A 12,457-nucleotide genomic window follows, 5' to 3' on the forward strand; every position below is an offset into this window, starting at 1 on the left:
ACAAAATAGCAGCTATAGTCAATAATCAAGATGGCATTGAACATTTGTTTTGGTATACTGTATTAATCCCCAAGGGGAAATTGTCTTTTTGTATGACCTTTGGAGGTCAGAGTCCAGGGTCAGGAATTGCACAGCACCACCGGAGCAATTTTCAAGTTAAGGGCCTTATGCAAGGGTCCAAAGGAGTAAGATCTCTTCTGGCAGTAACAGGATTTGAACCAGCAGCCTTCCAGATACCAGCGCAGATCCTCCACCTCAGTGCTACTACTCCACCTGGTACAACGGTATAAAATAATTCATAACAAAAGTAAATGTTAAATCTTCTGGAATATTCAGAGTCGACAGCTTACAAAACAATTGCTCAACATTAACATCTGATGCCAAAAAATGAATAACGAACCCAAGCAAAACAAAGTGCACAAAATGGCACTGATATCCCAGATACATTATCTCGTTATTATAATAATTATGCCCTTTTATGCACATATTTTTGTGTTATTTTGGGTTGTTGTGCATGTAGATTCTAATTTTGATATTTGTGTTGATTTTGAAAAGTTTGTTCTGCTTACCATTTTGATTTTCTTGGTTTATGAGACGCCATCAGTATTGATCACCTGACCTCTAAGGTGGCAGTTTTGATGTCACAGGATGTAATGCTATAAATATGGTGGTGCTTGCATTCTCAGTTATCCCTCAGTGTCATAGCATACATTCATTTATCGTAGATTTAATGGTTTGGAACTTCTTTGAGGACAACTGTTGTCTGTTTTAATTTTCCAGTTTATTATTTATGTGACACAAATTACAGGCCACACAATTGTGATCATCACAGGAACCTCCAGGAAAGTTATGGCTGTGGCGTGAATTGAGATTATCACAAGGTGTTTAGCGTTCATTTTGTTTTTCCTCTAAGTAGGCTTTGTGTTTGACTTATTTTGCTTTTCATCTATTTTGTGAACTTGACATTGATTTTTGGTTGGCACCATTGTGTTTTGGCTGCTGGTCAATCCGTTTGACAACATTTGTGGCCACCTAGGGCGCCTATACCCAAGGGGAGCTGTTTATAACAGTTAAGGGGAGTGCGATCCTACAGCGAGGGGCGCCGTCTGTGTTGCTCTGTACGTTTCTGTTATATCCACACTATTGTCAGTGAGGGGCACACTGTGGAGACTAAGAAGGACCCCCCTCTCCCCCTATCCCAGTCCTTATAGTCTAATAATTTTGAAAGAGTGCTATGGGCACCGAGGGGTCTCATTTTGGTAATTCAAGGTACACATACTCTGACAATCTGGCCGCCACTCTTCATCCAAAGTGTGATTACGCTGAAAGCATGCTATGTCCATGCTATGGACTCCTCCATATGTAACTCAAGTGGCACATGCTCTTCACTGTTCAGCTTCCTCTATGGATTCCAAGGGGTACAATCAAACGCACCTAGGGCTCCATATGGGCTTTGACTGGTACTGGTTGCTTGATATATTTTTTGCTAATAAAAGGGGAGATAACTTAAATGAGAATCTTATATATAAACATTTACGCGTGGAAGTGTGTGTGTCTGTCTGTCCGGCCCGGAAGTGCGAGAAAGCGACTCTGTTGCCAAAGTGAAACCACCGCTGCTAATACACAAGCAAGGCGAGCACATCAGCAAAATGAAACCTCTGAGGAGAGAAAAGCTCGCTTAGCCACTGATAGACCACGGAGGCGAGCACGTATGCAAAACGAAACCAACGAGCAGCCGCTAATACACAACCGATGCAATTGATTGAATGAGGTGCCATAATCCATGGTTTTTTAGGAACCCAGGCTTTTTACAACACGGGCTTGTTTATAAAATTCTGCAGGGTAACCATCAGGGCCTACTGCTTTCCCACTCTGTATTGAGTTTATAGTGTCTACTAATTCTGAGAGTGCCAGAGGTTTATCCAATTCCTCTGCACTGAGGGTATCTGTAATATTTTTGGATCTCCTGGTATGGATGTTTGCCAGTGCCAGATTTTGGTTCACGTTGTTGTCTCCTGGAAACTCCCAACAAATCTGGAGACTTGGCTTCACTTCACTCTGCAGGTGTAAAAACTCTTGAGTATTAGTTAGCTTTATTTTCCAGTATTCAGGTTGTGACTTCTCCAGTATTACTTGACTTTATAATTCTCCTCTATAACCCTAACCGTTTGTACTTTACAGTGACCAAAAACAGTCAGTAAATCATCATCTTCATTTTAGGTCTTTTGAGATGCAAGCCACGTTTCCCATGGAGTCATTACTTTCTGTTGTGATTTATGACTACGATATGATCGGGACTGATGATCTGATTGGAGAGACCAAGATCGACCTCGAGAACCGATTTTACACACAACACCGAGCCACATGTGGTTTGGCTAAGCAATATGCCATGTATGTCACTCTGATATTTTTTTTAGGTGCACATTAATGGTGTTTATCCAGATGTTGCATCTCATTAAATTGTATAATCCTTCTTAACAGTGATGGCTACAACGCTTGGAGAGACACAATGAAGCCCACTGAACTTCTGAGCAGACTATGTAAGGATCACATGCTGGATGGTCCCCACTTATCACCAGGAAAGATCATCATCAGCGATAAAGTGTTCGCAGGAAAGACATTTTTTATCGAAGATGGTATGTTTGCCTTCTCAAAACAAGATAACAAACTAGAATTGCCACAACCATTACTGCAGCTCATAGCAGTCGGAGAGTCTTTGTATCCTGCCGTAGAAATCCTCTAAGGACATCAGAACAATTTTCACGATAAACGGCCATCAGCCCAACAAAGCCTGTCAATCTTTTTTTCCTGAATACTCCACTTGTGCCCCACGTGAAACCCTTCTTGTGACTTGTACGTCATAAAAACTATTTTCTGTTGACTTGCGCTTTACATATCATGCTTTATAACCGAACATTCTAGTCGCAGGATTTTCGTTCACTTGTTTCTTGAGCTAAATTGAACCTGCAAAAGAGTGTGTGACACGTGACACGTCTGAGAGTCACCTTCCAGGCTCTCTCCAGAGCCTACCAATTTGAAGCCAACGTCTAGGACTTTGCTTTTGTTAACCCTTACACTATCGAATGCCTGCTATTTTCAGTTCTTTTGTGTTTTTCCCTTTCAAGTAAATGGGGTGGCCCGGGTGACACCCCAACATTCCGTTCAAATCCTGTCCTTCCCTCAACACAATTTTCATTGATTTGATTCCTGAACCGAATCAAACTTGCAATTCTTGTTGACTCGATTCTCGAGCTGAATCAAAACCGTGAATGTGTAACAAAATTTCACGTTCATGTGATTCTTGAACCGAATCATTACCTGTGATCAAGTCACATGATTCTCAAAAAGAATCAAACCTGCAAATTATTCACACAATTCTCATTCACTTGATTCCTGAACCGGATCAAAGATGCCAATGAGTTAGAGGATTCTTGTTCACTTGCTTCTCAAATTGAATCAAACCTGTGTGTGGGTCTCAAAATTCTCATTCATTTAATTTCTGAACTGAATCATTACCCATCAATAAGTCACATGATTCTTGTTCTCTTGATTCTCATTTGCTTGATTTTTGAACTGAGTGATTACATGTGAAAAAGTCAGATCTCATTCACTTGATTCTGGAATCGAATCAGTCCTGTGAACAAGTCACACGATTCTCTTTCATTTGATCTTTGAATTGAGTGATTACCCATGAAGAAGTCTCATGATTCTCATTCACTTGATTCTTAAATTGCATCAATCCTGTGAATTCTCGTTCACTCAATTCTTGAACTGAATCCAACCTGCAAACAAGTTGCACAATTCTTGTTCACTCGATTCTCGAACAGAATCAATCCTGTGAAAGAGTCGCATCATTCTCATTCAGTTAATTATTAAACTGAATCAGACCTGTGAATCGGTCACAATATTTGATTACCCCCAAACAATTCACACAATTCTTGTTCACTTGATTCTTGAACTGAATCAAACCTGTGAATGAGTCTCAGAATTCTGATCCATTTGATTTCTGAACTGAATCATTACCCATGCACAAGTTACATGATTCTTGTTCTCTTGATTCTTAAGCTGAATCAAACCTGTGAATGGATCACACGATTCTCGTTCACTTAACTCTTGAATGGAATCAATCCTATAAATGAGTCACACGATTATCATTTATTCGATTCCTGAACCGAATTAAGTGCATGACTCTCTGGTACTTTGTAAACTACGCAGCAAATCCCAATACCAAAGCGCTGTTAGCGGCCAGGGCATTTTCTTTAGCACGGTGATGCTAAATGCAGCTGAGTAGAGTTTAACTTGACTTGTTTTCTTATTGTTAGCTAAGCATTTTTCACTATGTTGTCATACTTGTTTAATATATAATTTAACATTTGTCATGACAGGTATGTGGATTATTTTATTATATGTTTGCAATTCACCCAAAAGGATCCCCCACCAGCGAAAGACTTTTTCCTGGTGTCTGCCTGGATCATGTTGATGAATCAAAAGAATCACATAAATCGATTTACTTAAACAGGTGGCACGATAAAATCAAATCAGTAAAGCGAGTCTTAATGCCCATCACACACACTGTGCTATGATCAGGTCATTCCCTTTCATCTCCCTCGTGCTTTACTGAGATCTGGAGGCCACGGAGTTCTGCTTTACTGTTTTGGAACCAAAATTCCTCATCTTATAATATGTGTAACACGTTTTAGTGCCTTAATTAAACTAAAGCTGGCACAATGTTTCCCAGTAAAAACTCTGAAGTCTTTTATCTGTTTCTTCTTTGGCTGTAGATGAAGAAGTGGAATCGTATGAACACCTTGCCCTAAAGATTCTTCACCGCTGGAATGAAATCCCAGATGTTGGGTGCAAACTCATTCCAGAGCACATTGAAACAAGAACACTTTATCATAAGGACAAACCCGGCATGGATCAGGTGAACCAGTCTAGCGTAGGGCAGACATTAGGCTCAAATGCTCGGCCTTATCCTGTGGCGTTTCTGCCATATAAATTCTGGTGGGGAAGCACAAACCTGAGAGAGATGTGAAAGGCACTATATAAGAGATAAATAGACAGACATGAAAGGCATTAAACAACCGATATGGGAAATGTGATATATGAATAAAATGTATTATTATTATTAGATAGATACAGTAGACATGAAAGGCACAACATAACAGATAGATAGATAGACAGACAGATAGTAAAAGGTACTATTTAAATGTATTATTATTATTATTATTATTAATAGATACACACGAAAGGCACTATATAAATAAAATGTATTAATATTATTAGATAGATGATAGATAGATACACATGAAAGGCACTGTACAACAGGTAGATAGATAGACATGAAGATACTATATAACAGATATAGGAAAGGCACTATATAAATAAAATGTATTAATATTATTAGATAGATAGATGATAGATAGATACACATGAAAGGCACTGTACAACAGGTAGATAGATAGACATGAAGATACTATATAACAGATATAGGAAAGGCACTATATAAATAAAATTTTTTATTATGATTAATATTATTATTGCATAGATACACATGAAAGGCACTATATAAATAGAATTATTATTATTATTAATAGATATATAATGTACTATATATAAGATAGATATGAAAGGGACTATATAATAGACAAAAAAGGCACTATGTAATAGACATGAAAGACACTATATAAATAAAATGTATTATTATTATTAGATAGATGGACATGAAAGGCATAACAGACCGACAAACAGATAGTGAAAGGTACTATTTAACTGTATGATTATTATTATTATTATTAGTAGTAGATACACATGAAAGGCTCTATATAAATAAAATGTATTATTATTAGATAGATAGACATGAAAGGTACTATACAACAGGTAGATAGACAGACATGAAAGGTACTATATAACAGATATGGGAAAGGCACTATATAAATAAAATGTATTATTATTATGATTAACATTATTATTGCATAGATAGATACACATGCAAGACACTATATAAATAGAATTAGTATTAGTACATTATCTATCTATCAATAATAATATGTATATGATAGATATGAAAGGGACTATACAATAGACAGACATAAAAGGCACTATGTGATCGATAGATAGATAGACATGAAAGACACTATATAAATAAAATGTATTATTATTTTTATTATTAGATATATAGATTTGTCAATTTATTATATGTTCCTTATCTATTTGTTAGGTCCTATATAACAGACAGATAGATAGATAGATTTGAAAGGCACTATATTATATATAGATAAATATAAAAAGTAGCATATAGGGGATAAAATTTAAATTTTTACTGTAGATGATTAGATAGATATGAAAAGTACAGTACACATATAGGTAGATGTTTATGAAAGACACTATATACATAGATCAATTTGAAAGGCACTATATTAGAGATATTGGGATAATTAGAAACATGAACAGACAACAAAGATTCTGTGTAATAAATTAATATGAAATGCACCATATGAGAAGCAGATAAACAGATAGTTGGTCAGACACTATATAATAGCTAGGCATTATGTGACAAATAGTTTGAAAGGCACTCTAATTGATATATAGATCAAAAGGCATTTTATAGTATAAAGATACTTTATTCTGCGGTGGGTTGGCGCCTTGCCTTGTTCCTGCCTTGTGCCCTGTGTGGGCTGGGATTGGCTCCAGCAGACCCCCGTGACCCTGTGTTCTGATTCAGAGGGTTGGAAAATGGATGGATGGATGGATGAAGACACTTTATTACTCACAAAGGGAATCTTCCGATTTGTTTGTGTGGAGCATTGGAGCAGATTTAACTCTTGAAATGTGTTTGTTCTTCGGCTGCCATCATCATCTGCTTTTCCATGTGGATTTCAGGGCCAGCTGCAGATGTGGGTGGATATGTTTCCAATGGACATGCCGCCTCCTGGTCCATCTGTTGACATTTCTCCACGCAAACCCAAAGGGTAAGTTGAGTCACTAATCAGGTCAGACTTGTTTGAGCCTTTTATTGTGGCAGATGCCCAGCACATTGGTGCTCTTATTTGCTTTTTACTCGTTTAGTAAGCACGAATGAAAATTGATGAAATGTCAGGCGGTGACATAGAACGCCACCACAACAGAACTCAATTGTGAATTGTCCAGAACACCGCGTAGTGAGATGTGACGCCATCTCTGGTGAACTCTGACTGTTGTGTTTCACCGCTTGAACTACCCGAGTATTCTGGCTGCCTCTGATCCTGGCTGGGTGGCTTTAGTGTCATTTCTTCCACTTGGCAGTGCCAAAGAAATGGAGGGATACATCACGACAACAAAATTTCAGGGACCTCTGAGGGAGATCAGTTTATTTGTTTGTGCAGATCTCTTAGTGACCTTTCTGTTTTGTGGTGGCGTTACCATCACACCAGCTGATGCCACGATCTATTCTGTGTTTCCTCAGATCTGCTGCACCCGTGCACCTTTTCCAATATGGACTCGGTCGTCTTCTCAAATGGAGATGTCCTTGAGCCGTTTTTTTTTTTTTTCTGACCTTGGTGCCCCTTATATGTTTTTCTGCATGAACGAGCTCCTCTCTTGGCCATCTTCAAAATGAGAATCGCTGGACGGGGGACTCTTTCAAGTTACGAATTGTTTAAAACTGACTGAAGGTGACTTTCCGTTAAGTGTCAGACATGACAGTGGTGGTCCGCCTGTACTTTTTATTTGAACCACATTTCAGAGGTCGAGATCACTGCATAGTGAACTGTATAAATTATGAATTGCAGAAAAATAACTAGAAACCGATTCTCCGGTAGGTCACCATATCTATCCTTCGTACCTCAGCTGTTTTACTGTTTTGTATTTTTGATTTCCCCTTTTAAGGTATGAACTCAGGATAATCATTTGGAACACCGAAGACGTCATTTTGGAAGATGTCAACTTCATAACGGGACAGCAGTCGAGTGACATCTACGTCAAAGGGTGCGTTTTTACTTTCCTCGCTTCTTTCCAATTTTTGAAACCCAATGTCCGATCTGGTGAGCATTGGATCATTTTAGATGCCCCTTTCTTCAACTTGTGTATCGGTTTTCTTAAGGGTCACTGGGAGCAGAAACTTTTCACAGTCTGGAATGAGGTGGGACGTGGACAGGGTGCCATTGAACAAACACAAGCAGCACACTCGCTCGCTCACTCGCTCACACACGCCAGTGCAATCTGGAGTCTCCATATCTGGAATTTCAGAACAAACAAGAGGAGACCAGTTAGCCCATCAAGCTCATTGGGTTCATCGACCCAAAGTCTCGTGCAGAAACTCTACAGAGCGTTAAGGTTTCCACTTTAGCTCCATGACTCTCATAGCTTGTTCACACAACAACTCTTTGTAAGAAGGAGGGTCTCCTAATTTCAGTCTTGAAAACGCTTCATTTTAGTTCTTACCCGAGTCAAGGGTCAATCTAAAGTCAAGGCAATTTGAAAATTACGCCATAACTGCAACAAATAGAAGTTGGCGTCGTACAACACGTTCACAATGGCTGATGGGTAGTCTGAATGCACACAGTGCAGCGCTCTGCCGTTAGTTTAGTTGAACCTAACGTCAAACAACACGTACTGTTGAGTGATGCGCTGTAGTGAGATCTGAGGCCTGTGGCTTTCCAGCATTAGCCCCCAAACACCAGACACAATTCAGCCGAACATCACAGATTCAAGGTTAAATGTTTGGACCCGGCCAGGACTTGGATAGGAGATCATCTAGGAAAAAGCTTGGGTTGCTGTGGAAATAGGTGTTGGTGCGGCCAGCAGGGGGACGCTTACCCTGAGGTCTGAATGTGCAGTGACGGGGACACTGTGCTGTAAAAATGGTGCCACGTTTCAGATGTAAAACTAAAGTCCTGACGCTCTGTGGGCATACAAGTTTCCTGAGCATCCTTCATAACGAGTAAGGTGTACCCCGATGTCCTGGCTAAATTGCCCTCCAAGCCCTGGTCATTCTGGGCCCCCTAATCTGATTGGTTTGCTTTCCCTCACCCCTTTACCACCTAACAACTAATGTGTGGTGAGTGTACTGACGCAAAAATGGCTGCCATCGCATCAACCAGGTGGATGCTACACATTTGAGGAGGCTGAAGTGGCTCCTCACTCACTATGAAAAGCGCTTTGATTAAATGTAAGGAGTTGTTATTATAAATTATTCTTGTTATTATTATTAAATAAAAAGTTATTTATTTAACAATATCACCTTGATAGGCCCAGTATCATAGGAAACTCAGATTAGCACCTCCGTCATCATCTTCTCCTCCTCCTCTTCAAGTGTTGTCTACTGCCTCCAGACTCTTTATGCCAGACTCCGGAGTATAGCATTGCACATTGGCAACACTCAGGGTCCAGGTGGAAACCCCTCAAAATAGCAGTAATGTTCCCCAGGAGCTCCACCTGGCAGAACCCAAATACCCCAACAGGGCTGTCCATCAGGACTACAACTCCCAGTATGCTCTGTGGGTGTTGTGGAGCTCGGCCCGGACACAGACAGGCAGACATGGTTTTAAATCACCCAACACACATTTATTTACAATATATTACTATTTACAAGGTGCATACACAACCCCAGACTCCCCCAAAGTCCAGGCCTTTCTTTCTCACACTGCCGCCTTCACCACCTCCTCTCCTCCGAGCTCCGTCCACTTCCACCCAACTCCAGCCATCGAATGGAGGGAGGCGGCCCCTCCAAGTGCCTCCCGATTAGCTTCCCCCGGCACTACCCAGTGTGGCGGAAGTACTGGCTGCACACCCAGAAGCACTCCGGTGTCCCTGGTCGTCTTCCCCCCAGTACTTCTGGGTGTGGCAGTAGTGCTGAGGGCCAGGGCTCCATAAGCATTGGGGCGCCCCCTGGTGGTGACCACAGTCCCCTATAGGGTTGAGATTCTAAGCTCTGTTCCCGTGGTCCCCAAAGCCACCAGGGCGGTTGCCCCCTCGTGGTCTGGAGGAGGCGGTCCTCCTGGGCGTCCCGGCTAGGTGCCACCCCCAGCCACTCGCCACAGGGTACATATAGGAGTTCCGCAAGAGGGATTATATGGCCCTGGGAAGTAGTTACCATTATGTGCATCCACATCCATCCATTATGGAATCCCATCCAGGCAAGGGGGGGGGGGTGCCTATTGGGATGCCAGTCCCTCCATTATAGCATTCCCACCTGAAATGCCCACATCATCTTAATTTATTTTTTTTTTAACAGGTGGCTGAAGGGGCTGGAAAACGAGAAACAGGAAACCGACGTGCACTACAATTCCCTGACGGGTGAGGGCAACTTCAACTGGCGCTTCGTTTTTCCCTTCAACTACCTGCCAGCAGAAAAACAGCTCGTGGTGAGCAAAAGGGAAAACATCTTCTCGCTGGATAAGACGGAACGCAAAATTCCAGCAGAGCTCGTACTGCAGGTCTGGGACTTTGAAACGCTTTCTTCCGATGACTTTTTGGGTAAGTTTGTTAGTAAGTTTATTACGAGGGAAAGAATATAAAAATAAATGCATCCTTTATCTATACAGAATCAGTCGGAGATCTAAAATGTGAATATGACAGCAGGTAAAGGTTCAATTTCAGTCGGCATTATTCCTTTGTTTGTGGTTTCTTCTGTAAGTCTCTTTTATGTGCCTTGTGGCTGGTTCCCCAAGAGGCGGGGCCACCTGCCAATCACTGCCAGGGACTGCCCTCGGCCCTATAAAGGCGGGAGTGTCCCACAGTTCCTGGCAGTTCATTCAAATGCGCTGGGGAGTTGGTGAGAGGGGGGAAAAAATCAAAGTCGAAAATCGGGAAAGAGATTGAAAACCATGAAGAGCAATTAGGAAGGAGAGAGTTTTTTGTGTTTAAAGGGTTTATCTGTACATTTAGATAAACCTTGGTGCAAGGTTATTATAGTTAACGAAAACTAAAATCAAAACTGAAACTATTATTAAAAAAACATTTTCGTAAACTGAAATAAAATAATTAACAAAACCGGAATGAAAAACTAAAACTAAACGAAACTATTAAAGTAGCTGGAAAGACTAACTGAAATAAAATAATAATTTAATAAAATATTTTTAGTTTTCGTTTTTGAATGAATATTCTTGCCGTTAGTCTTTAACCCTTGTAAGTTTTAACTCTAAAACAGAAAGTCATCCACCACGAGCTGCCCGCATATATTCATCCAGTGAACGGCGGCTGGTGACTGAGGGCGGCTGTTCACACAGCATTTGCAGTGACAGAGCAAGCTGAGTGCGGGTGCGTAAAGCATGAGAAATAGAAAGCGATTTGCGTGCCGCCTTTCTTTGTGCTTGTTGTATATCAAGACGTAATTCAAACGGCTGAAATCAGAATGTGCTGGTCAACAAAACGTTTACCATATGGACAGAAAAATCACGAATGAGTAACGTTTCAGTTTATTTCTCAGGTGTCTGCTTTTTGTTAACAGCAATTCACCTGCCACTTTGCACAGGAATAATCGTTTTTACTTTCTCATATACGAAGTATAGTAATCATGAAAAAATTCGACCTCGATATTTTGATGAATCTTGACATTATAGACTAACCAGTGTCCAACAATACTGTTTTTTGGAATTGTGTGTGTGCGCGCGTGTATGCGTGTGTCTGTGTGTGTGTATAAACACGATAACTCAAAAACGCAACTAGTTGTGTAACTGGTTGTTACACCACAATTATAGATCTGTATTAACTTTTGGGCCAAATCCATCACCCGGAAGTGGTACTTTACCTGAACACAGACTCTGCAGCTGTATAAATAAAAGAAAATGGAGTATGATTTTTTCAACTTTACTTTTTTGTTCAATATATGATTAGATTTGTTGTTGATGGTTCCTTAATATACATAATATAAAAATATAATCATTGCCTTGCAGTTTACACCTCAAATATCCATCCCCATATCTGAGTATACATGAAAGTCGAGGGGAGAGCACTCCCGGTTTTTGAAAATAAAACGGCACTGATCGAGAGACTGACTAGGTCATCATACAAGATCAGCATATTGTTGCTGACCAATCACTTTTGCTTTAAAAACATTGTTTAACAACGAAGCGATACAAACAAAGGTAGAGAGTCTGTCAAGTGATGAAAAACTAAACATACTAATGGGTTTTTGTATTTATTCCATATTTATTAAATTTATCTTTTTTAGTTCATATTCACAACTCAAAATACCTGATATTGTGAACGTAATCCATTAGCAGAATTATATTTTAAAATATTTGTCTTCCTTTTTTCAATGTTTTTCTCTCTCAAAATAGATAGTTGAAATATCATATTCTTTTTGTTCTTATTATACATATTGCATACCAGGGATTTATCCTGCCTTCAATCCAAACCTGCTGCGGTAGGCTCCAGGTATCCGGCAATCCTACTCTGGATAAACAGGTTTAGATAATGTATATGTTGTTCTTAATCTCAGACTCTCTGAGATCTCTGTTGTTTTATGCCTGTCTGT

General features: G+C 40.1%; 1 protein-coding gene across 3 annotated transcripts in view; it reads left to right on the plus strand.

The window, feature by feature from the left end:
* fer1l6 (fer-1 like family member 6) overlaps window positions 1–12,457 on the plus strand; it is a 124,253-nt gene that overhangs the window by 105,659 nt on the left and 6,137 nt on the right. For all 3 annotated transcript variants that reach the window (XM_051935967.1, XM_051935968.1, XM_028817740.2), the window contains 6 exons: window positions 2,221–2,391; window positions 2,482–2,636; window positions 4,782–4,924; window positions 6,883–6,971; window positions 7,867–7,965; window positions 10,214–10,455. In XM_051935967.1, coding sequence (XP_051791927.1) covers window positions 2,221–2,391; window positions 2,482–2,636; window positions 4,782–4,924; window positions 6,883–6,971; window positions 7,867–7,965; window positions 10,214–10,455 — 899 coding nt within the window. The remainder of the gene's footprint in view (window positions 1–2,220; window positions 2,392–2,481; window positions 2,637–4,781; window positions 4,925–6,882; window positions 6,972–7,866; window positions 7,966–10,213; window positions 10,456–12,457) is intronic.

The sequence above is a fragment of the Erpetoichthys calabaricus genome, chromosome 13 (genome assembly GCF_900747795.2).
Source record: "Erpetoichthys calabaricus chromosome 13, fErpCal1.3, whole genome shotgun sequence".
NCBI classification, from domain to species: Eukaryota; Metazoa; Chordata; class Cladistia; order Polypteriformes; family Polypteridae; genus Erpetoichthys; species Erpetoichthys calabaricus.